A 25,780-nucleotide genomic window follows, 5' to 3' on the forward strand; every position below is an offset into this window, starting at 1 on the left:
GCTCCTGCTGCTGCTGTTCCTGCTCCTGCTGCTGCTGTTCCTGCTCCTGCTGCTGCTCCTGCTGCTGCTGCTCCTGCTGCTGCATCTGCTGCTGCTCCTGCTGGTCCTGCTCCTGCTGCTGCTCCTGCTGCTGCTGTTACTGCTTCTGTTGCTGCTTCTGCTGCTGCTGCTCCTGCTGCTGCTGCTCCTGCTGCTGCATCTGCTGCTACTGCTGCTCCTGCTGCTGCTCCTGCTGCTCCTGCTGCTGCTGCTCCTGCTGCTGCTGCTCCTGCTCCTGCTGCTGCTGCTGCTGCTGCTACTGCTGTGTGATCATAATTAAGTAGCTGGCAGGTGATCTTTCAGTCCTGGGATGACCAATATCAGTTACATTGTGCCTATGTGGGAGGAACCCCTTACCTGTGGTTTAGCCATGGGAGGAAGCCCAAACCTGTGGGTTCAGCATTGGGAGGAAGCCCAAACCTGTGGATTCAGCTATAGGAGGAAGCCCAAACCTGTGGGTTCAGCATTGGGAGGAAGACCAAACCTGTGGATTCAGCTATAGGAGGAAGCCCAAACCTGTGGGTTCAGCATTGGGAGGAAGACCATACCTGTGGGTTCAGCTATAGGAGGAAGAACATACCTGTGGTTTTATCTGTGGGAGGAAGCCCATGCGGAAAAGGGAGATAACATAGAAACTCAAATCAGAAAAGCCCCCGAGTCGGGAATCGAACACAAGCGCTTGTTGCTGGGAGGCAGGCACAAGTTTCACCACTGCGTCACCACGGACTGAGTTGTGATCAAACTGGGCTCTCAAGTGCAGCGAGTTGGTCACCAATGACTGCACACAAAACAAATCCACCATCACATTAGATTTGGTTCTACACTTAATTTGGCTCCATCTGTGAGAATTAGACATCAGCTTTACTGTCGCGCAACGAACCTCACTCTCATGCAAAGTGGGTGGGGAAGTGCTGCCGCCCCTCCCCACGACTGTGTGTGGGACTAAAGGGATCTTAGAGGGAGCTCTGTGATGTCCGCTTCTGCGGGCCGTTCCCCAACTCGTAGCGCCGCGCTGCCCTGCTCGAGACCCGCTTGGATTCTTTGTCTTGTGACGACGATCGCGCGATCGAGGTCGCACTGGGAAATTGCTTTCACTAAAATCGAAGTGTTTTTTTTTGCACATTCCATCAGCCACGCGGCCTTCTGGGAGTGCATCTTATCAGCAGTATTGGTTCAACACAAAAAAGACTCTGGACCGGTTTCAACATTCAGACATGCATCGTCTCATCAGCAGAGCCAGGTGTTCTGAACTATTAACTAATTGTCATGTATTTACGTGACAAACCTTGCTAATTAGCTATGTCGGGTGGTAGTGGGTTTAACGACACATCCATATTTACACAATCTAACCCAAAACGTGTTAAACAGAGCCAGGCCTTGTTGACCCAACCGCTGGTGAACTGCCTGATGCGTGCAGACAGCACCCTGGCTACTGCTGATGATGCTGCTGCTGATGATGCTGCTGCTGAGAGTGAGTGGTATCTCTTCCTGCGTGCGAACTCCTCTCTCACGACCCTGGTTGCCCCCCCCCCCCCCGTGTTTAATGCAGTAACTGGGGGTGCATTGTCTTATGATTCGCGTCGACTCCACTGGTAACGACGATGGTGATCGTGTTGCCTGTTTTTCCCGTTCCAGGCAGCTCATCCCTGACGTACCCCAGCGTACCGCCATACCCAGAGCAGGCAGCACAACCCCCGCCTAAAGCCGGTACAATCACACAGCCACAACCACACAGCTACAACCACACGGCCACACAACCACACAGCTACAACCACACGGCCACACACCTATACAGTCACACAGCTACAACCACACACTTCCAGCCATACGGCCACATAACCACACAGCCACACAGCTACAACCACACACTTCCAGCCACACGGCCACACAACCACACAGCCACACAGCTACACGGCTACAGCCACACGGCCACACAGCTACAGCCACACAGCCACACAGCTACACGGCTACAGCCACACAGCTACACGGCTACACGGCTACAGCCACAGCCACACAGCCACACAGCTACATGGCTACAGCCACACGGCCACACAACCACACAGCCACACAGCTACAACCACACACTTCCAGCCATACGGCCACACAGCTACAGCCACACAGCCACACAGCCACACAGCTACACGGTTACAGCCACACAGCTACACAGCTACAGCCACACAGCCACACAGCTACACGGCTACAGCCACACAGCCACACAGCTACAGCCACACAGCCACACAGCCACAGCCACACAGCCACAGCCACACAGCTACAGCCACACAGCTACAGCCACACAGCCACACAGCTACAGCCACACAGCCACAGCCACACAGCCACACGGCTACACGGCTACAGCCACACAGCCACACAGCTACAGCCACACAGCTACACGGCTACAGCCACACAGCCACACAGCTACAGCCACACAGCCACACAGCTACAGCCACACAGCTACAGCCACACAGCTACAGCGACAGCTACACGGCTACAGCTACACAGCCACACAGCCACACAGCTACACAGCTACACGGCTACAGCCACACAGCTACAGCCACACGGCTACACAGCTACAGCCACACAGCTACAACCACACAGCCACACAGCTACACAGCTGCACAACCACACGGCTACGACCACAGAGTCACACAGCCACGACCGAAGGGAAGCCCAAGACGGGTTCAGATAATCGTCGCTGGTGTTGGCCACGAGCGGGAATCGAACTCGGGTTTGCCAGAGCGATGCCACTTGTGGTGGGAAGGAGGAGTGGCGTCTTGACCGTGGCATCACGGACATCTGACTTTGCGTTATCGGGGTCGACCTGAAGCGAGGACAGGGATGTCGGATCGTAAGAACCCCCTCGCACACGTCACGGTCACGTGGAACGCGGGAGCCAAAATTAAACATTTGTATCTATTACCAGGTAAGGTCAATTGAACTATTTAGCTCTTTTTTAGAAGCGAGCTGGCCATATTTGGTGCATTGGGATCCTCGGATGAAATGCGCCTTACAAATGTAAATTGTTATTAACAGACGTCAGCGTCAGGGATCTAACCCACGCGCTTCCGTAGACCAGGCGAGGTAGTTAACGTCTCCGAGCCACCGCATAGCCCCAAACCTTCGGCGTGCGCCGCCACAGCTGCAAACGAGCGCCACTTTGTCCACAGAAGCCGGAGCCGCGGTCCCGGCCGTCAACAAATCCGGAGAGCAGAGGACCCAGCCCGGTACGTCTCGCGAAGTCTGCGTCGCTTCACTCGTCGCGTCCCATTCCGACGGAATGAGCCCCCCCCCCCAGTGGCTCCGGCTTCTGTTGACAAAGTGGCGCTCGTTGGTAGCTGTGGCGGCACACGCCGAGGCTTTGGGGCGCCGTGGTGGCTATGAGACGTCAACTACCTCGCCTGGTGTGCAGGAGGTCGTGGGTTCGATCCCAACCCTGCTGCTGCATATTTGGAGTTTGCGTGTATCTCTCATCATCATCACGGTGGCTATGAGACGTCAACTACCTCGCCTGGTGTGCAGGAGGTCGTGGGTTCGATCCCAACCCTGCTGCTGTATATTTGGAGTTTGCGTGTCTCTCTCATCATCATCACGGTGGCTATGAGACGTGAACTACCTCGCCTGGTGTGCAGGTCGTGGGTTCGATCCCAACCCTGCTGCTGTATATTTGGAGTTTGCGTGTCTCTCTCATCATCATCACGGTGGCTATGAGACGTGAACTACCTCGCCTGGTGTGCAGGAGGTTGTGGGTTCGATCCCGACCCTGATGCTGTATATTTGGAGTGTGCGTGTCTCTCTCCCCATGGTCACGTGGACTTTTCTCCGCGTCTTCCGGTTTCTCCCCCTCGGCATTTAGAATCAACATCACGCCTTTTGAGAATTCGGCTGCGATGAATTTCCGCACGAGAAGCCACTTCGTTGATCTCACATTTGTGGTCAGGTCACTTCTGAACAAGAACTGTATAGCTCAGTGGAACTGACCTTGTAAAATAAAAAATAGTTTAGTTTTATCGTCATCTTATAAATCTAAGTTAATCTTGACATGGTGTGGGAAGGCCATCATCCAGCAGTCGATTGACAAAGTGCTGTAAAATATTGCAGAGAATGTCTTGAAATTAACGCAGAAGTTTTTAGTCGCTAAAAATTCATGATTGATTTTTGGGTTCGACAGCGGCATGATTTGGTTAAATTCCTGTCGTTTAGTGCGAGTTCACAATGCACCGAGTTCAGCATGATGTGGATGTCTCTGTGTTCGCGTTGTTCCCTCTCTCCCTCTCTCGTGGATGTCGACTCCGAAATCCAGATCCGTACCAAATCCTGGGTCCCACGAGCAGCCGACTCGCCAACCCAGGTACCGAGGCGTGCTCCTCCTCTCTCTCGTTCGCTCGCAAGCGCCACGCTTGGCTTCGCGCACACGTGGAGCGCGGGGACGCGGCCGTGTCACATAAAGACAAAGGTCCCCCCAATAGCCTGAGCAGACTGTTGGGGCAAGTTCTGTGAGCGAGTAGCACCTGTGAAGGCCGGCACGGCACACGAGGGGGTGGGTGGCCAGCACCACGCCCGCCCGCCCGCTTTTGTCTCCTCAGTGGCGATGTTTACTACACACCGCGTGGTGAAGTATGGTCAGACAGCCCCCCATAGCCGACATGGTAACGGGAGACCTTCGAAAATGTCTGTAACTACACGAGGATGTTCTATACAACGGATAGAAGCTGCAGAGAATTCTCTGCACGAGCGCATCGCCGACGCAGTCCGGCGACCTCTACGATCCAGAGGTCGCCGGTTCGATTCCATCTCCAGGCGCGGCGGGTGAAACACCGAGGGCGAGGTTCTTACATCCACCCCCCTCCCCTAACACACCAATATTCCACCGCCTCTGTCAGCAAATATTGGTGACAACAACACAGTTGAACGGTCGTAGGTCACGTGTGGTGGGGTCAAGTGTGGACACTCCCATCTATTCAATGACGTCGGCCCAGCGTGTAAGAGTGGGTCAGATACCCTCGAGGGCAGTGCTCTTCACTCATCTTCAAAGGGGGGGGGGGCACTTTCGCCGATAAGACATCATCAGTAGCGCGGGGGCCGTGACATATTTGAAACCAGTGCTGGGTTTGACAGCAGCACGATGATGATGGGGGTGTTTTCAGTTTTGTGTAATGTCGGGGGCAGCACTAAAGGCCATCGGAGACCGCCAGTGGCCCGCGGGCCTTGCAATGAAGAACACTAGCCTAGAATCTATCTCGATAGAGCTCCCTCTCATAGAAGGGCCCTTGCGCCAGCGGTGACGCGAGTGAACCGTCGCTTTCCGGGTGATGGTGGTGCTGTTGGTGCCCCTCGTGTCCTGGTGCTTGGGGGTGATGGTGGTGATGGGGGTGCTGATGGTGCACGTCGTGCCCCCCCCCGGCTGTCGCCTGTGCCAGGGAGCGGCCAGATCCAGCTGTGGCAGTTCCTGCTCGAGCTGCTGTCAGACTGCGCCAACGCGGGCTGCATCACGTGGGAGGGCACCAACGGCGAGTTCAAGATGACCGACCCGGACGAGGTGGCGCGCCGCTGGGGCGAGCGCAAGTCCAAGCCCAACATGAACTACGACAAGCTGAGCCGCGCGCTGCGCTACTACTACGACAAGAACATCATGACCAAGGTGCACGGCAAGCGCTACGCCTACAAGTTCGACTTCCACGGCATCACGCAGGCGCTGCAGCCGCACCCGCCGCCCGAGCCCGGCGCCTACCGCTACCCGGGCGAGCTCTCCTACGCGCAGGCCTCCTACCACCAGCACAAGGCGAACTTCGCCGGCGCCGTCCCACCGCCGCCCCACGGCCCCGTCTCGTCGCCCGCCGCGTTCGGCGCCGGCAACCCGTACTGGAGCGCGGCGGCCGCGGCCGCGGCCGCGGCCGGGGGAATGTACGCGACGCAGGCTGCCATTCCTCGGCACCCGGGCGCGCACGTCGCCTCGCACCTCAGCTCCTACTACTAAGCCGGGGGGCGCCTTCGCGAGGCCCCCCGGAGGCCGAGGCGAGCCGATGGCGGCCTTGCCCGTGGGTCACGAGGGGGGCCGCCGCAGCGACGTGCGAAGGGACGAGGTCCCCTTTTCCGCTGGGGCACGTCCGGGGCGAGCCAGCGCCGTACGGGCGGTTTTTCCACTCATGTTACTTACGAACCGTGCGAGACGTTCCGGCTCAGGGGTCAAGCAGGGCCAGGGGCGGGGCCAACGACGCGTTCGCTGGGCGTGACGTCGCACGCCGTAGGGACGCGGCGTCGCGCGGCTTCTGCGGTGGAAGCAATAACTGGGCCGGCTCGACTTTGCAGCGGAAAAGCGGTGCCGAGACTGGTGATGTCTGTGCGAGCAATAGATGCGGACGTCACAGAGAACAGCAGTTGAAATGTAATCCATGTGTTTTTTTAAATGAATACGATGCCATGATAGTTGGGGGCTAGGGAGAGCGAGTGTTATGTGTAAACAAATCACAAATGAGAGATGCAATGTAACACACCATGTATACAGAACAGGTAACATAGGTGATAAAAGTTGTATTTTTGTCCGAACCATCGAGTATTCCAGCAAATTGGATAAAAATAATAAGAATATTTTTCTATCGCAGATTAAATCGCTGCTGTAGAGTTTGTCGCGCCACGCACCGACTTCGTCGATGAGCGTCGTTTAGACGCGAGTCTTGTGGAACACCGTCACGTGTCGTTAAGGTGGAAATTTCTTGCACCAATAACGCTATTCTTGTTTTGATCACCCAACTCGTGAAACCAAAGCGATAACCGAGAGTGCTTTACACGGAACACAAGCGTGGACAATCAGGGATCGGGATGCGCATCTCAGCTCAGTGATCGACGCCAGGGATGCTCACCCACCATGGGGGGCACTATCCAGGGCCCCCCTCCCTCTATAAGACCCCCCTCACTCCGCAGGGACCCCCCCACTCCACAGGGGACCCCTCATTCCATAGCCCCCCCCCCCCCCCCACTCCACAGGGGACCCCTCGCTCCGCATGTATCGCCGACTTGAGCCATGGCCGGGAATTGAACTCAGGTCATTGGGCTCATACTGGGCGCGGTCTACGCCAACCGCTGGTGTAACACCGCTCCACCACTTCAAATCAATATGCATCTCAAAATGTAGCTTAGCAGTGCAGAGTCGAAAGCGCAAATGTAAGATGTGCTCGTGCGTGGCGTGTGGTGTACTTGGTGCAACTGCGTGGACCAAAAGTAACTCGCCGAGAGGAGAGAGAACGCTGTGCGTTTTGACGGGAACTCCGCGTTCACCTGCCGTGCCTGATGAAGAAAACAATTAAGTTATATACAATTTACGTTAATTAAGGGACTCTCTCTTTCTCTCGTTTTTATAAAGTTCATGAATTCGAGTTGAACTCGGTAAAGTTTAGCTGTTTCACTGGAAGAAATATCGCTTTGGAGTTTTTTTTGTGGAAGAAAAAAATTTCGTCAAATTCTGAACCGTTTCGCCTAGCGCGTGTTCAGCTGCACATATAGCAGTGTATATACAAGCACTTAATCGCATCATCCGGATCAGCTTAAGCCGTATACATATTAGTGTATTTATATTAATTATGCAGAATAAATGTGAGATGATAAGCGTGTGGCGTTACCCGGGCCCCTCTGTGTGTGTGCAAGGTGTGTACATACACCACGCACATACACCACGCACATATCTTGTCCTGTGTCTGCCACACATGGACACGTGTGTTGGTAAGGAGACCACACAGCAACATGCACCACGCACATCTCTTGCCCTGTGTCTGCCACACATGGACACGTGTGTTGGTAAGGAGGGGACCACACAGACAACTTGACACCAGGCTTCAAGACTTCCCACAAGTTATGGGAAGTTTTTACATTGCGGGCTTTAAATGCGCACAGCACCATCGAAGTGCATCTTGGTAGGACAGGAGACAGCACAGGAGACAGGGGACAGGAGACAGGAGACAGGGGAGAGGAGACAGGGGACGGGGGGCGGGAAACAGCACAGGAGACAGGGGACAGGAGACAGCACAGGAGACAGGGGACAGGAGACAGGACACCGATGCTTTGTACAAGAAACGGATTTTCGTGACATAGAGTCGAGTCCCTCGATTACAAAAAAAACAATGCTTAGTATTAAAGGGTTAAATCTGTGCTATTGTTGGTCAAAGCTTTCTGACGGATCATGTACCTCTGATTAGCACGACTGGCTTCGTACGGTGTGAAAGAAGTTACACATATATACGATGCATCACTGTTCTAACCTATGCCGCTTGTCACCAAAAACTGACCAATTTTTCACAGCTTTATTTTGTTTAGGCTTAGCATGTTATGGATAACCTTAAAAATGGGACATTTTTGCAATTACGTTTTTTCCACGTGAGAAATTTCGACATACTAACTCAGCGGTGGCCAATAGTGGGATCTGGACCCACGGATGGATGGTAAAATGTTTATTGTGGATCTCAGGACAAATTGGAATACTACCACGAGCATAATATATAATAGCAGTGGCGCGGGCAGCTCTGGGTCTCTCCACGCCAGATGGGTGCGGCCGTCTGTTCTCCCATAACGCGGTCGTTGTTGCGTTCCTGAAGAACACCGCGTTATGGAAAAATCGCGTGATGATAAACAACTAATATAGGATAGATCACAGTGAGAAGCGTACGCAGGCCGAACAGAGAATGGGAGGCGCATGGATAGCATCTAGAAGTGTCCAGGAGCATCCCGTCTTGCGTGATGCTACGCGGAGGCAGGCGTACGACCGCTTATTTCTACTCGCGCGACGAAGTTCTGTTTACTTGATCGCGTTATGTCTAATTCGCATCCGCGTTACAATTTTTTCCCCGCATACATTCATTATCGCGTTGTGAAAACAACGCGCGTTATAGAATAGACTGTACTTTAAACCCAACCTGAAGTAGCTGCACGTAACACCACGTGATGAGAGCACGTGGCAATATCACGGACCGAATCCTGAGTGCCATAGAATCATTTACGAAAGCAGCTGAAGCCTCTGGACCACGTGGGATAAATAATTAAAGGAGCCAATATTAAAAACACATGGGATCCATCCCTAAATAATCCATTTAAACCAGGGGGTCGGCAACCAAAATCATAAGAGCCGCAATGCACTGTGGGTGAATACAAGACGGTGGTCCTAAGTAAATGACGTCACGAAGCAGTCCTTAAAGAGCCGCAGGTTGCCACCGCGATTGAAACCCGACCTCATGTCCGAGACCCTCGGGTCCTGCGTCACCAGGACCCGCTAAACCACCACGCGAGATGGCACAGCCAACACGAGCAGCTTGCGGTCATCCCGGACGTGAGCCACCCCAGACCCCACCACAAACCTTCCACTCGCGTGTTTTAAAAAGTTCAGCCAACCCTGTAAAATCCCAACACTGAGTTCCGTAATTAAATACGCGCCACGAGCTGTAACGCCAGACCGCATGTGAATTTTTGTTGACATGTGCCATACATCGACGTGAACACGAGAATAAAACGCCAGAATGTGCCGCGGTGTTTGCCGGTAAGCCGCAGCAGTGCCGCACTTGAGCCGCAGCAGTCGGCAACATTGCTCTTGGGAATGGTATGGCACGCGACACAATATCACATTGTCGTCATGGGAAAACCCTGCTCATGATTATAGGAAAATAGGTGGCTGCACAGGGTATAGTGGCGAAGCCCAGGAGAGGGTGGGGGGAAGATTGTAAATACCCTGCCCCCTCTTGGATCTGCCACTTGAATCTGACCGATATTTACCAGAGAAAATACATTTAACTTTTTACATTTTATTTTAAAAGCTTGAAATTTCCACGAGTTGCTAATCCAGTGTGTTCAATTAAAAAGGTCCAAACGTTACAACCGCTGCAAGGTCAGTGATAGTAAGACTGAGGAATACACAGACACAGAGCCCCATTTATATGCAGTTTGTGTACAGTTGAAACAATGGAGGCAAGTTTCTTAAATCCTCCACTGCCTCTGCCCACCCAGCAGCTGTATGAATTGGGTTCACCACCAGGTCGTGTGTGGTGGCTAAAGTATGGGAAGGGTATTCCTGTCTCTTCCAAGACGTCTTGCCAGCGTGGAAGAGGCCGAAATTATCTCCGGAGCCCTTTCCAGTGGAGGCCCTTCCGCCAGCAGTGGAGCGAGCAAAAAAATCGTAGGGCTGCACTTTTACCCTCAACATTTATATGCAGTTGTGTACACGTGACAGTATTCGATAAGAGGTGTGGTGAGCAATGACACAGTACAGGAGTCCACGGCCTCTATTGCAGCAAACTCCCTCGCACGTCCACTGCCGACTCATAGTTTTGAGCTGACAACAGAAACGCATTCACAGCAAATAAATGCAACATTAGGCATATCCTTTTCAGAGTAAGACGCGTTAGTGCAGTAAACATGTATGGGCAGTCGATGGAAGAGGCCAAGTGGCTGGAAATGTGCGTGTTATATGGCTGATATATTAATTTAAACCTCGGGACCATTTATATCATCCAGTCTTTAGTATCTTATTTTTGTCATTGGTCAACATGACAACCATTATTTTATTATACCAGGTAAAGCCCAGTGAGCTATTAGCTCTTTTTCAGAAGCGATCTGGCCACAAATGATAGCTCAACAAAGTGACTTATCACGTGGAAATTTATAGCGGCCGAATACTCAAAACGCACGATGGTTATAAACGTGGAGGGAAAAACCAGAGGACCAGGAGAAAAATCCACACGACCACGGGGAGAACATGCACACTCCAAATATACAGGCATCAGGGTCGGGATCGAATCCACGAGATAACATCTCGCCAGCGCGGCACTCTTGATGGTGACTACCGAGATATCTTGCAAGCTCATCGACACGAGGAATGTTCACTCCAACCCACAGGTTTCTATATCGAGTTGACGGCAGCTCCATGGAAGTGTGCAATGGGGGCAGCGAGAGCGTCCTGGCTGCACGGCGGCGGTGGTCGCTAAACTCGGCGAGGTCCCACAGTTGGAGGGAGCTGCTGGCGCCACATCGGTGGAGTGAAATCGGCAAAGCTGCAGTGGCCCGTGCCAGGTACACTCAGGAGGGAAGTCCTGCGCACACGCGCATGCTCAATGGGAATGACCCGGAGCACAACCTCCCCCGAGCTAATGCGGGCAATTCAACTACGGAATCGTAAATTAAATTGTCACTTGCACAAGTGTTTCACGTGCCAATGATAATTGTTTCAGCTCACCGATAATTTGAACAATTGTCAGGAGCCAAATATAGCTATTATAAATTTGACGTTTCCCTTGAAACTGTTACCCAGTCAGAATAAAATCCAGGGAGTCCGAATCAGCTTTTGAAGTTGCCCATAGCAGCACGTGGCCAAAGCTCAAGAGAGGGAAAAACCCGGAATGCGGCCCGAACCAGAAACATCACGCGGGGATTACACGCGGCTGTGAAAAACGTGCGTCAAATCTCTCGAAACTCGTCGTTCCATGATTCCTCGGGTGGAAACACAATATTTACATTTCCTCCAAGTAGTTTTGTCTGGAGTGTTGGCATTCAGCCATAGAAAGTGATGTGGGAAAACTCTTGAAAGGAAAGATTTTGAAAGTCTGTGGTTCAATTTTGTTTTGCAGGACATTCAAACCTACAGTCATTACAAGTACAATTCATATGTATCTAACATTATAAATCACTCAACACGTGATTCAATGTATCGTTAAAAAGTGCATAGTGACTATTTTATATAGGAATTCTTATTGGTGCAAATGAGAAACTTAGCTACATAATTTAATAAAACTGACTTTTCCCATATATTATATGTCAAAAGTGCTCTTGCTGTCCTGAGATGAATCCATTCGGAACTGGCAGAACAGTGCTTCGTCCCGGACGAGAGAACGGTCCGTGCAAAGAGATAACCGAGAACTACGTTCAAAAGAAAGACTCCCAGTTACGTGACCTCCGCTTCACAGGAAGGGGTAGCACTTTGCCATCTGCCGCCCTGCTGCAGAGTGAAATGTTAGTTGCACGAGTCAAACTGATATTTTTAGTTATCGGCTAGAACGTAAGACAAATTTGACGGAATTTTTGTACACATATAAGTCGACTTTCACGACCAATTGTTACAATGCATAATGGATTTTTGGGTTAGGTCATGTAAAAGATGTGTCGTAAACCCTCCTACACCCGAAACGCTCCAACTTATGGATGTGCTCAAGCAGTAATACATTTGACAAGTTCACAAGATTGGCCGTGCCGGGTTGAACGATACATTTTTACACGCCCTTACCTCGACAACCCAGTTATGAGTCAAATTTTAGTCCACACAGAAATTGAACGTGATGGTCTATTGTGCAGTCATTGGTGACCAGGCTGAGAAAATCGCTACATTTGAGAACTTGGTTCAACCATGAGTGCCTGGAACTCAGGCTTGAAATCAGGACTCTGGCTCTCTGAATCACCCAGATTTCTCTATTTTCAAAGTATACATTTCACCGCTATCATCAGCCACGATCCATTCAGTGCTGGACGAAGGCCTCGTCAACACTGTCCTTCATGGTCTTGCGATGCCACGAGCTGGATCAGTAATATTAATTACGTAAAGATTTTTTTGTAAAAAAATATCAAATTTACATCACCGCTTAGCACCTCACAAAATTATTTTACAGACCTAGTCGTGTCAAAAAACTAAGCAGGTTTTTGGGAATAATTTCATAATATGCTTGCACCAGAATATTTATACAATTTGAGAAGGAAAAAAATCACCGGCGGGAGAAGACAACCGTGAGAACAAGTCGGCAAATGCTCAGAAGTTGTCGTTGTAAAGCTGCACTTTGGCGAAGGAGATGGACTCGGTGATGTCGAGGCGTCCTTTCTCGTACACCACGAATATGTAGCGGCCGTCCTCGATGTCACGCTCCAGCTTGGTCATCACCGAGTAGCCGCTGGGGCCCGGCCAGATGAGCAGAGAGTCCGGCCACGTGGTGCCGTTGTCATAGCTCCAGCGCAGGGTCAGGTTGACCCCTGCAAACGCCAGGATATCGCGCATTCATCACAAAAACATCCTCCGTTAACCCGCTAATTCGAACTTCAAGTATGTACGTACGTTGAACTACTTTCGCACCGTATGTAGCCAGCCGTGCCAATCGGAGGCATGGAGGAAGGAAAACAAACTAAACACAAAAAGCAGTTATAAAGAAATTAGTTTTAAATATAGATTTAAAGTGCATAGCTCCAGTAGCTTCCTAACATTGAAAGGAAGAGCGTTCCAGATGGCCGCAGAAGCACATCCAAAAGCGCACAATGCAGTGACCGTCCTTGTTCAATGGCTGACCGGAGTTCGTGTGATGGTTTAAGATCTAAACTCAAACAAGGTAGTAGGCATGCTGTCACGGTGTAATGGTTTGCATCCTGAATTTGTTTTATTTAATCTCCCATGCATGGCAGTTAAAGAAACATGTTTGTTAAATCCCACTACCCCTTCTCTGCTTTCCATTGCTTAATCACAGCACTGCAAGCAGAATGGCCTCCACTCGTGGTATTTGGCCTACTCTTCCACTCTGGGCAGATGTCTTGGAAGAGGTGGGATTATCCATGCTTTACCCCACCCATTTAGAACTGCTGGCGGAGCTTTCGGAAACTTGTCCCATCGTTTCAACTGTCGCGCCAGGAGATGGAATCGAACTGGCGACAAGTGGATTGTGAGTTCAGCGTGCCGAGCATCGATATACGAATATTCAATACACCAAAAATAAAGTAAAATTATAAATAAATACATAAAAAACAAATGTGGATATCTCTGGTAATATGTCTCGTCACTGTTTCTTTGTGTCAGATTTAAATACTGTACAGTAGAAACTATAATATTATTTTCAATATAAATTATCTTTGTTTACAATATTATTGGTAAGTTATGAAGCATCTACAGTCTGAAAAAGTAAGTTACGAAGGCTGGGAACGCATCCTCAGTATCCGATGTTTCAATATCCGAACACAGCTGCAGCAACGCATCTATTTTGTAGATCGAGGTATCGCTGTACACATGCGACGAGTGTACGTGCACATGTGTACGTGTACACTGAGGTGTGATGGTCACAAACCATAGCAGCAGATGCAAATCATCCAGAACATATTGTACAACGTATAACGGCACAGTGCCTGATCCACAAATACGAAGGTGACATCACAGCGATTATATACTCCGCTGCTCCCGACGCAGTTGTCTGGCTTGACCACCTGAATGTGAGATTGTAAGTTGTAGCTCTGCATCTATATCAGCTGCCGTATGAAAAAGAAGAAGCAGCACAAGGCTTACGCTTGTTCTCGCTGGCAGGATTGCTGAAGAAGACGACCTCGTTCTTGATGATGGCTCCGGCGGCCACAGCGGGGTCGATGAGTGACTCGTCGAAGTACAGGTGCTCCACGGGAAACGTCTCGCACGCGTCGTAGCTCCGGATGACAATGCGGCAGCGGCAGTGGTAGTAGTTCTGGTTGCGTGCGTTCACCACCACCGAGCCGTCCGGCAGCTCGTACGGCTAGAGGGCACACGGTCACGGCCGTCTCCTGCTCACAGCGTCGTGCCAACTCCGGTCATCCTCGCAGCAGCAGCAGCTTTTGGCTGGCCATCGAACAAAGATCGTCACCGAATCGGCATGCTTTCAGATGCGGTTCTACGGCCGTCTGAAATGGTCTTACTTCCGATATTAGGAAGCCACTGGAGGTATGCACTTTTAAATCATGTATATTGTCCTTCCCCGCACCCTGATTAGCACGATTGGCTACGTAAGTTTCGTTACGTATGGTGCGAAAGAAGTTCAACATACATACAGACGTACAAATGAGCATCCAGTCAGCCGTGCTCATCTCCCACTTACAGCCCTGCTAAGCCAGTGGTGGAGATTCTGTAATCCTATGGCAGGCTCAAGTCTGTTCATATGACAACAGCTGTTGACTTCCCACAAAGTACAAGTAATTTTATCGACCCCAGAGGGACAAAGGGCTGAGTCATATCAACCAGGATCTAAACTCTCAACCGCCCAATTGCAAGCTGTTCCCTCTACCGCTGAGCTGCCTGGGCGGGTGGAGCAAGAGGAATTGGACAATGGATCATTAGAAATGAAATAAACTTGGGATATTTAGCAGCACAGTGCATGATACATCAACTCGCTGGGGCCAGGAATAGGCAGATGTCTATAGACAATGGCTACACTGTGCAAACAACTTACCGGTGGGCCAAAAGCTTGAAATCGTGTTTGTGCACTAAGCCTGACCCCACGCACGAGCCTGGATACATTTAGACTAGGCCACCACAAGGGGCTCCCACGGGCCACAGCTTGACCACCACTGCTCTAGACAATATTTGGTCTCCTCTTCCACGCTGCCCAGGCGACTTGGAAGAGGTAAGTGCCCACACTTTACCCTACCTACATAGCTCTTTTTCAGAAGTGACCTGACCACAAATGATAGCTCAATGAAGTGGCTTATGACATGGGAATTTATAGCAGCCAAATACTCTAGATGCATGTTCATTCTAAATGCAGAGGGAAAAACCAGAGGACCCGGAGAAAAATCCACGCGACCACGGGGAGAACGTGCAAACTCCAGATATACAGTTTAACACGTTGGCTTTCGCGCCCAATATCATCCATAATATAGTTTTTTTGGGTTAGATCGCGTAAATATAAATGTGTCGTTAAACCAAATATACGACCTCCTGTATACCAGATGAGGTAGTTAACATCTCGCCACCGCGGCGCCACTTTAAGAAACTTGCCCCGTTGTATAGACTTCCGCGATGGGTGGCCGAACTGGCGACCTCTGGATCGCGAGTGCACTGCGCCCGCCACTGCACCACAGAAAGCTCGTGTGGAAGCGAGAAATATAAACGTGGAAATCCCAGAGGCTGGGCCAAGCAGTACCTGGCATTCGTCAGGATTGAAGTCCCCGGCCACCTTGTCCTGGTTGTAGGGAATGCTCTTCATGTCACCTCCGTAATGCCACGATTTTCCGTGGTTGTCGCTTAGCAGGCAGAAGACACCGTCCCCTGCCAGCGTGCCGTGCCCACACACCACTAGGCGGCCCTTCTTAGGCTCAAACCTTTTCTGCACAACCCAGGAAATAACATAATCGATGCACTTGCGTAAGTAATGGTGCTCATTCCATTGGCAAACCTAGGGGTGATCCACCCACCGTTTGAGACTCTGAAATGTAATATTTCCTTGATATTTATCAGAGAAAAATCATTTCATGATGTCATGTCAGATGTTGTTTAAAAGTCTTGACATTATGGGGCTGCCCACACCCCACTTAGGAAGTTCTAGTTCCGCCTCCGATTCATTCACAGTCCGAGTTGTGCAACGTCAATCTCAACTGTTTTGCAATGCAGGAAATGAGCACATAAAGTACTCGATGAAAAATCCAAATCACGCCAAGGACTGTTTTCCCCAGTAATCTGTAGTTTTGGGAAATCAAAAATATTGTTGATTAAAAGTGTGGAATGTGAAGAAAATATTATTTCAACGGTATCCATAATAAAGGTTTTTGGGTTAGATCGCATAAATGTCAATGCGTCGTTAACCCGCCACCATCCGACACAGCCAATTAGTAATGTTTGACACGTAAACAAAACATCCCAATTCGTTACTTGTTGAGCACACCGGTGTGTTGGAGAGTAAACCCACAACATTTACAATTCGAGTACTGTGACGTTTCGCCGATAACTACATCATCAAAAGTGTTGCATAGCTACGGCTGCATACACTCAACACACCAAGGAGACGGGCACTGCCAAATCTGTCCTCTATCCCCCCCAGTGACACCAGCTCCATCATCAACATTGGCCAGAATCGCAATACAGATGACTTCCATCTTTCACACGAACTCGGGCAGCTCGGCACAGTGCCCACTCTCTGGGGCTTCCCTGGTGCCGCCGCTTCACACATCTCGCACTACCACCCAACCGTTCCATCCACAGCAATGACAAAAACAACATCCTCTTCAATCTTGATTTGAAGCTTTCGTGACTGCAGGAATCCATACTCTTTGGTTCACGTAGCTAGAAAAATAATAGATCACGACGTTTCGATCGCAACACAAGCAATTGTCATCAGGTGGGACAACCACAGCAAGAAAACACTGCTGAAGTAGGCGAGAGATCTGCCGTGGCACGAGGTTATATAGGCCTCGGCAGAAGGGGGGGAGAGAGAAGGGGGGGGGAGGAGGCGGGGCAAAAAGTGGACCCCGCAGCAGCACCCGGGCCATTGGAGTAAAGTGAGCCACCGCAGCAGCACTGGAGAGGTCGGCTGCAGGGGGGGAGAGAAGGGAGGGGGGGGGGGGAAGCAGGGCAGCACACAGAGAAAGACACATAGAGAGTCAGAAATAACAGCTGACATGGGCAGGTAAGATGGAGACATCACAGTCAGTTAAGACTTTACCTGGTTAATAACGTCCTTCCAATGATTGCTCAGTTTGTACCCATCTTCTCGGTTGAAGTTTTGTCTGTGTTTATACATCTGGATGGCTTCATGAACAAATTTCTGATAATAGCCGGGGTCCACTTTCTGTCCTGCCCACCCCCCTGCAGCTGACCTCTCCAGTGCCGACGCGGTGGCCCACTTTACTCCAATGGCCCGGGTGCTGCTGCGGGGTCCACTTTCTGCCCCGCCCCCTTCCCTCTCCTCCCCTACTGCCGAGGCCTACTATGCACTACACTATACACTACTATATAACCTCGTGCCACGGCAGATCTCTCGCCCACTTCAGCAGTGTTTTCTTGCTGTGGTTGTCCCACCTGATGACGATTGCTTGTGTTGCGATCGAAACGTCGTGATCTAATATTTTCTACCGACGTGACTTTACCGAAAGAACGAAAGAGTAAACATCCTCTTCGTTGGCAAAATGTCAGCCCTTGGTACAGATACAAGAACAACACATAATGTCAAAGTTAATGGCTGACTGAGGATTAAATGTTCAAGCCCATCTTAACCACAACTGCACACTTGACCTGAACTCTTTGACCAACCTCCCAACCCTCCTTGTGTTCTGCTTCAGTGACATTTACACGACCACGTGCCCCCTCGCTCTCTCCAACCCGACCCTTTACGATGTCAGTAACCTATTATGACACGAGACTTCTCAGCTTGTGACTGGCACCAATATTTCTTAAGCCTCTCTATCCATACAAGGGGCACAGTTTGCAAGCATTGTTTGTATTAAATTTGGCTTACAATTATTTTTGTAAATCAAATTACCGTTCAGCTGAAACAATAAAAATTGTCGAGTTAAATGCTTGCACACGTGACAATTTAATTTGTTTGGCTGTGTCGGGTGGTAAAGGGTCATACGACAGGAATTTGACCAAATCATGCCGCTGTCTAACCCAAAACTCGATCATGAATTTTTAGCGACTAAAAACTTCCGCGTTAATTTCAAGACGTTCTCTGCAATTATTTACAGCACTTTATAAATCTACTGCTGGATGTTGGCCTCCCCACACCATGTCAAGATTAACTTACATTTATAAGATGACGATAAAACTATACTGTAAACTATTTTTTATTTTACCAGGTAAGGCCCACTGAGCTGTATAGCTCTTTTTCAGAAGCGACCTGCCCACAAATGATAGCTCAACGAAGTGGCTTATGTGGAAATTTAGAGCAGACAAATACTCTAAATGCATGTAGATTCTAAATTTTTAGGGAAAACCCGCAGGACCTGGAGAAAAATACACGCGACCACAGGGAGAACATGCAAACTCTGGTGTATATTTGGAGTAAAAACCACATGCAATGAAACTGGTATTGGCTAAACATCCAAATGCCAAAAAAAAGACCTACAAATTGGGATTGCACGAAATAAAATCGTCTCCTACGAAGATAACTTGGCAGGACCCTAATGAAAATGAGTCTTGAGATTCATTGAAGCCTTCCTGAACAAGCAAAATAATAAATAATAATAAAATATTGGCATTTTGCAATTTTGCTTACCTGTATCCCATAGCCTGGACCTGGGGCAAACATCTTGGTGCCGATCTGGCTGGAGATGTTGATGGGTTTGCTCCAGGTGATGCCGTCGTCGGCACTGCTGATGAGCATGGTGCTGGAGACTCCGCAATTGTAGTAGTGAGCGCACAGCACATACATGATAAAGAGCAGCCCTTCCTCGTGGTCCGCCACCACGGCACCCAGGTTGAGGCCGTCGGCTGCCGAGCCATCGTCCGCTACGAACTGCGAGGGGCTCCAGGTAAAACCTGGCACGGCAATCAAATAATAATAAATGTACAGTATGTTGAACCTCTTTCATACCGTACGCAGCCAACCGTGCTAATCGGAGGTGTAGGGGGAAGGACAACAAACTAAACACAAAAAAGCAGTTCTAGAGAAATGAGTTATCAATCTAGATTTAAAGTTGAAAGCTCCCATTGGCTTCCTAATATCGGAAGAAAAAGCGTTCCAGACGGCCGCAGAAGCGCATCTGAAAGTGCGCATCTGAAAGCGCGCGATTCAGTAACCGTCCATAAGGTTTTTGGGTTAGATCGCGAAAATATATAAATGTGTCGTTAAAACCCGAGAAAGCCTACGTGTTAAACTGACTCAGTAACCGTCTGCATTGATTACCGAAGTTCGCGCAATGGTTTATGCTCCTTGACGAGTTTAGCAAGGTAACTGTGAATCATTCGTACATTTGGTATTTGCGCCATTCTTATAGCACGAGGCTATCGTCACGAAGGAAGGCGCTGGTGCATTTCAGTCTGCGGTAGTTTCACAAGAGGGGGGCGATGTTGCTGCTGTGATCCCAATTGGGTAATTTGCTGTGGAATTCAGACCATAACGCCAGCACACAATGGCCTATTCGTTTGTACGACATCAGAGAATCTTTAAAGTCCACACTTAAATATTTAGTTCATAGGCACCACGGTACTAACCAGGGCAGCCTACCGGATTGAAACAGAGAAACTCCGCAACGAGCAGTGAACACGCTGCTGCTGAGCCTTGTCATCACCCCAATGCAAGTCGATGGTTTCTCCACTTCATGTGTCAACAACTGGAATGCCTCTCCAGCTCCCTGTCGTCTCTCTGCCTTTCCTTCCAAAAAATGTCAGTGAAATTTTTGCTTAAAATGGCCATTGAGGATGTGCTCCATCTCCTGTTTATAGTCAGTAGTGGAAATTTCACATTCATATTGTTGACTTCTCCACAAAGTGTTACTCATCTTATTAGCCGCCAAAGGGTTAGGGGAGGGGGGCTGAGTCAAACCGCAAACCTTGGTGAAAAATCACAACTCTTACTATTTCAATTTTATTTTACCAGGTAAGGCCCACTGAGCTTTTGCGCTCTTTATTAGAAGCGACCTGGTCACAAATGATAGCTCAACGAAGTGGCTTATCACGTGGACATTTATAGCAGCCAAATATTTCAAATGCACGTTGATTCTAAATGTGGAGGGACAAACCGGAGGACCCGGAGAAAAATCTACGCAACCTTCTGATTGCGAGCCGTTCACTCTCCCGACGAGCCATCTGGCCGGTTTCCTTTCATAATACTCCCAAGAGTCGGCGAACTGTCGATACAAATGAGCTCTGACATGCAAACGCGGGTATACGTACCCTTGTCAATGGAGCGACGAATTGCGATAAACTTGGCTCCCACGTCCGCACCTGAGGCTTTGCGCGCCTCCACCGCGGCGATGAGGTTTCCCCTGGGTGTGTCGGTGATGATGGGAATTCGAAACGTGTTCACCTCCCCCGTGTCTTTACTCTGCCACAGCAGCTGCTCCTCAACGATTACAGGGTTCACCTGAAATGTTCCATGATGATACACATTCGCACAAACTCCGACTGTTGACACTGTTACGACCATGAGCACTATACCATCATTACAACCGGAATACACATCGCTGTGTTACACGTAGGTTTGCTTTGAAGGCACTTAAATGAGATGAGTGACCATAGCAAGATATACTTGAGAATGGCATGAAATAGAAATTGGATGCCCTCTGGAAGCTGACGAGATTTGTATAAACCCACCCACCCTCCTTCTGCTGCTGTTGGGATTGTGAAGGGCTTGAAATGATGTCAGTGGAGGGTCCACGCTGTGATTTATCTGGGATCTCCAGAACTACACGACCTGGCAGCATAATCGGGAGCTGTTATTGATGGGAGCCACCCTCCTGCATGCCGGGGCGTCTCGCCGCACTTGAAACGCGACAAGTGACTTGCATCTCATGTAAACACATTTTTTAAGGAGCAAACCCAAGTGGCAGCTGTCCCTGTGCAGCACAAGAGGACTCAGTGCCTGGCCTGCAAGCAGCATTTGTGTAACAGTCGGGAGAGATGATGGCTGTGTAATGCCAATCGGTACATTTCCTTGACACAGCAATGAGTAACCCTGTGCATCGTGACAGCTCTCGTACAAGTGCCATGTTATACATTCATGTGACTTCAGTCACTGAGTTTTCACTTCTCGTACAGGTTGTCAGCCACACAGACAGACCCTCGGGCTGGCTTGGTGACACAAACGGGTATTAATTAGCTAACCGATTGGCACGGTTGGCTACGTACGTTGCCAAAGACGTTCAACATATATACATTAATGGCAGGGCCTCTAGACAGACATGAGGCATGTCTCATGTGCAAGTTGTACTTCTGATCTCCAACTGGTCAGCACCTCCCAGATCGAGGTTGCGCTCTTTTGGTGATCGGGCTTTCGTTAGCATGGCACCCAAGCTATGGAACGCCTTGCCATTTGAAATGAGGCATAGAGTCAGTAGAAATTTAAGTCTGTTTTGAAAACCCATCTCGTTAAAGTGGCCTTCTCTCTTTAGTTTGGTCGGTTGCCCTGGTTCTGTTTTTGTGTTCTGATTTTCATGCATTGCGATCCTAGGATGGAATGCGCATCTTACATTCTAATTCTATTACTTCCTGTGCGTTTTGGAATCGTGAGTCTGTGGGTCTGTGGCATCAATGGCAGACCCACTGGTCACAATCCCGCACCCAGCTCACCGCGTTATTTTATTGCTGAGGATCTCAGGAGTCATACCCGGTGTGAGCAGTAGGGGGCGAGGGTGCTGCCGCGTGTGATCCCAATTGAGTACAGACGTGGAGTAGTTTGACTCAAACAAAGTTCACGTCACGCTGGTACTTACTGGTGATGATGGTAGCGGAATTTGGTGATGGTAGTGGTGGTGTTGGTACCGATGGTTGTGGTGATGGTACCGGTGGTAATGTTGGTACTGATGGTGGTGGTGATGGTAGTAATGATAGTGGTGTTGGTACTGTTGGTAATATTGGTAGTGATGGTAATGATGGTGTTGGTACTGATGGTAATGATGTAACTGTTGGTAGTGATGTTGGTACTGATGGTAGTGGTGTTGGTGCTGATGGTAATGTTGGTACTGATGGTAATGTTGGTAATGATGGTAATGTTGGTACTGATGGTAGTGATGTTGGTACTGATGGTAGTGGTGTTGGCACTGATGGTACTGATGGTAAGGTTGGTACTGATGGTAAGGTTGGTACTGATGGTAGTGGTGTTGGTACTGATGGTAGTGATGTTGGTACTGATGGTAGGTGTTGGTACTGATGGTAGTGATGTTGGTAATGTTGGTACTGATGGTAGTGGTGTTGGCACTGATGGTAGTGGTGTTGGTACTGATGGTAGTGGTGTTGGCACTGTTGGTACTGATGGTAGTGGTGTTGGTACTGATGGTAGGTGTTGGTACTGATGGTAGTGGTGTTGGCACTGATGGTACTGATGGTAGTGGTGTTGGTACTGATGGTAGTGGTGTTGGCACTGATGGTACTGATGGTAAGGTTGGTACTGATGGTAAGGTTGGTACTGATGGTAGTGGTGTTGGTACTGATGGTAGTGATGTTGGTACTGATGGTAGGTGTTGGTACTGATGGTAGTGATGTTGGTAATGTTGGTACTGATGGTAGTGGTGTTGGCACTGATGGTAGTGGTGTTGGTACTGATGGTAGTGGTGTTGGCACTGTTGGTACTGATGGTAGTGGTGTTGGTACTGATGGTAGGTGTTGGTACTGATGGTAGTAATGTTGGTAGTGATGTTGGTAATGTTGGTACTGATGGTAGTGGTGTTGGCACTGATGGTAGTGGTGTTGGTACTGATGGTAGTGTTGGTACTGGTGGTACTGATGGTAGTGGTGTTGGTACTGATGGTAGTGGTGTTGGTACTGATGGTAGTGTTGGTACTGGTGGTACTGATGGTAGTGGTGTTGGTACTGATGGTAGTGGTGTTGGTACTGATGGTAGTGATGTTGGTACTGATGGTAGTGTTGGTACTGGTGGTACTGATGGTAGTGGTGTTGGTATTGATGGTAGTGGTGTTGGTACTGATGGTAGTGATGTTGGTACTGATGGTAGTGATGTTGGTACTGATGGTAGTGGTGTTGGTACTGATGGTAGTGGTGTTGGTACTGATGGTAGTGTTGGTACTGGTGGTACTGATGGTAGTGGTGTTGGTACTGATGGTAGTGGTGTTGGTACTGATGGTAGTGATGTTGGTACTGATGGTAGTGATGTTGGTACTGATGGTAGTGTTGGTACTGGTGGTACTGATGGTAGTGGTGTTGGTACTGATGGTAGTGGTGTTGGTACTGATGGTAGTGATGTTGGTACTGATGGTAATGATGGTAATGTTGGTACTGATGGTAGTGATGTTGGTACTGGTGGTAGTGGTGTTGGTACTGATGGTAGTGGTGTTGGTACTGGTGGTAGTGATGTTGGGACTGATGGTAGTGATGGTAGTGATGTAACTGATGATAGTGATGTTGGTAGTGATGGTAGTGGTGTTGGTACTGATGGTAGTGGTGTAACTGATGGTAGTGGTGTTGGTACTGATGGTAGTGATGTTGGTAGTGATGGTAGTGGTGTAACTGATGGTAGTGATGTTGGTAGTGATGGTAGTGGTGTTGGTACTGATGGTAGTGGTGTAACTGATGGTAGTGGTGTTGGTACTGATGGTAGTGATGTTGGTAGTGATGGTAGTGGTGTAACTGATGGTAGTGATGTTGGTAGTGATGGTAGTGGTGTTGGTAGTGATGGTAGTGGTGTTGGTACTGATGGTAGTGATGTTGGTACTGATGGTAGTGATGTTGGTACTGATGGTACATTAGTGGTGTTGATGTCAATGTTGGTAGTAGGTGACGATGGAAGCGGTGTTAGTAGTGATGGTCGTAAATGTGTGTGACTGCTGACAGCACCGCCGGTCGAGTTGACGAGTGACGTTGGTGCTCGTGGTCGAGTCCGGGTGGTGATTTCGAGGCCGGCGCTTGTTGATGCTCGTGATGGTGATGTTGTCGATACTGGTGACGTTGATGGGGATGTTGATGCTGGTGATGATGGGAATGTTGATGTGTTGATGTTAGTGATGTTGGTAGTGATGTTGGTAGTGATGGTAGTGATGTTAGTGATGTTGGTAGTGATGTTGGTAGTGATGTTAGTGATGTTAGTGATGTTCGTGATGTTCGTGATGGTAGTGATGTTAGTGATGTTCGCACCTTCATGCTCGCGTCCCCGGGCGCCGCCCGCCGCAGCAGCAGCAACAGCAGCAGCGCCCACATCTCGGAGGCCGCCATCGCGCGTAGTGACGTCACGTGCGAGACACCCAATCACAGGAGCACGGCGCTGAGGCGACCACGTGAGTAAGGCGGCGAACTCCACCAGGAGGGGGCGCGGATGGCGGAACCACGTGACTGACGTGGGTCGGGGGGGGGCAACGCTGAGCTACCAGGGGGGCACCACGTGACCCATGAGTGGAGCGGGCAGCACCACGTGACCCATCAGTGTGGGGGGTCAGCACAGTGAACGCGAGCACACGTTGGCATCGCGTCTAGCGAGGTCTATGACCCTCACACTGCGTCGTTACGAGACAACGTCCGGCTCTGTGTCCACCCACTGCTCGATGAAGACCTCCTCACGCTACGCCATCCACAAGGCTTGTTTGACCATACTTAACCGTGCTGGTCAGTCTGGGTTTGTGAATCCCGTGCGGGAGCGTTAGTGTAGTGGTTCGCAGGCTGCACTACGAACCCGGCCACCCGAGTTCGGTTCCTGTTCACGACCTACACCTGAGGCTGAGTCGATTTAGGTCCTTCCCTAAATCGACCCAGCCTCAAATAAGTACCTGGCGCGGTGTGTAAACGTCGCCACTCAGAAGATAAAGGGGGCCAGGTGTAGTGCTGGCAACCAACCCCATCGTGTGCCGATCTGGCCTTTATAGGTGCTCACTTACACAACTTGCCCCAACAGTCTGTTCAGGCAAAACGGGGGTCATTTGTCTTTGAAGGGACTCCAACAGAGGGAGCTCTAGAGCCCATATTGAAAATATTTTGGCCTTCCACACCGATTTAAAGCAATTAGAGGACTACAATTTCAATAAAATAGTGACCATGAATAATTTAACTGACAACCGGATTATTGTAACAACCCAAGTGCACCTGGTTACACACACGGCATGTGGCTTGCGGAGACACAAACTCGAGGCGGCCTTGACCCCACCCATTCGTTTGGGAAATGCACCACACAATCCCACAGCACCTTGTTCATGATGAAGTTTTTCCCTTGTGCCGCCTCTCCAGTTCACGCGAGGAAAACCACTGCGTGGGTTTCCACGGTCACGACGTACAGCCCAACGATGTGTTTTCTGGTTGTGGCGAGTGTTGTTTGGCATTCGTCCGGCGTTTCGCTCCACGTGCTGGGTGCTTATTCAGTTCTGAAGCTTCTCCAGTTGCTGCAGAAGCTCCAATCACGTGGAGCGAAACGTCGGA

At 49.9% G+C, this 25,780-nt stretch overlaps 2 protein-coding genes across 4 annotated transcripts in view; one reads left to right on the forward strand and one right to left on the reverse strand.

Annotated features, from left to right (window-relative positions):
- Window positions 1-7,638, forward strand: part of LOC133341993 (retroviral integration site protein Fli-1 homolog) — a 35,860-nt gene extending 28,222 nt beyond the window's left edge. For 2 of the 3 annotated variants that reach the window (XM_061550848.1, XM_061550844.1), the window contains exons 5-8: window positions 1,675-1,746; window positions 3,204-3,260; window positions 4,337-4,384; window positions 5,454-7,638. In XM_061550848.1, coding sequence (XP_061406832.1) covers window positions 1,675-1,746; window positions 3,204-3,260; window positions 4,337-4,384; window positions 5,454-6,010 — 734 coding nt within the window. In that variant the 3' untranslated portion in view covers window positions 6,011-7,638. The remainder of the gene's footprint in view (window positions 1-1,674; window positions 1,747-3,203; window positions 3,261-4,336; window positions 4,385-5,453) is intronic. The other variant, XM_061550845.1, reaches the window with a different exon arrangement.
- Window positions 7,639-10,566: 2,928 nt separating this feature from the next.
- LOC133341995 (sialidase-1-like) lies at window positions 10,567-24,643 on the reverse strand. The gene is made up of 6 exons (XM_061550853.1): window positions 24,512-24,643; window positions 20,600-20,789; window positions 18,981-19,243; window positions 15,915-16,097; window positions 14,312-14,531; window positions 10,567-13,020 (listed from the first exon to the last, which is right to left on the reverse strand). The coding sequence occupies exons 1-6, from the start codon at window positions 24,587-24,589 to the stop codon at window positions 12,803-12,805; spliced, it is 1,152 nt and encodes a 383-aa protein (XP_061406837.1). The 5' UTR covers window positions 24,590-24,643; the 3' UTR covers window positions 10,567-12,802.
- Between the last annotated feature and the right edge of the window lie 1,137 nt (window positions 24,644-25,780).

The sequence above is a fragment of the Lethenteron reissneri genome, chromosome 13, assembly GCF_015708825.2.
Source record: "Lethenteron reissneri isolate LAM-NWPU_2019-01 chromosome 13, ASM1570882v1, whole genome shotgun sequence".
In the NCBI taxonomy this organism is placed as follows: Eukaryota; Metazoa; Chordata; class Hyperoartia; order Petromyzontiformes; family Petromyzontidae; genus Lethenteron; species Lethenteron reissneri.

Bases quoted from the DNA above. Each gene is read 5' to 3' on its own strand.
- LOC133341995 (XM_061550853.1), bottom strand. From the start codon at position 24,589: ATGGCGGCCTCCGAGATGTGGGCGCTGCTGCTGTTGCTGCTGCTGCGG. The intron at 19,244-20,599 runs GTACGTATACCC...TTGCCGTGCCAG, and splicing joins TCGTCGCTCCATTGACAAGG to GTTTTACCTGGAGCCCCTCG. The intron at 13,021-14,311 runs GTAAGCCTTGTG...TGGCGTTTGCAG, and splicing joins TCCTGCCAGCGAGAACAAGC to GGGTCAACCTGACCCTGCGC.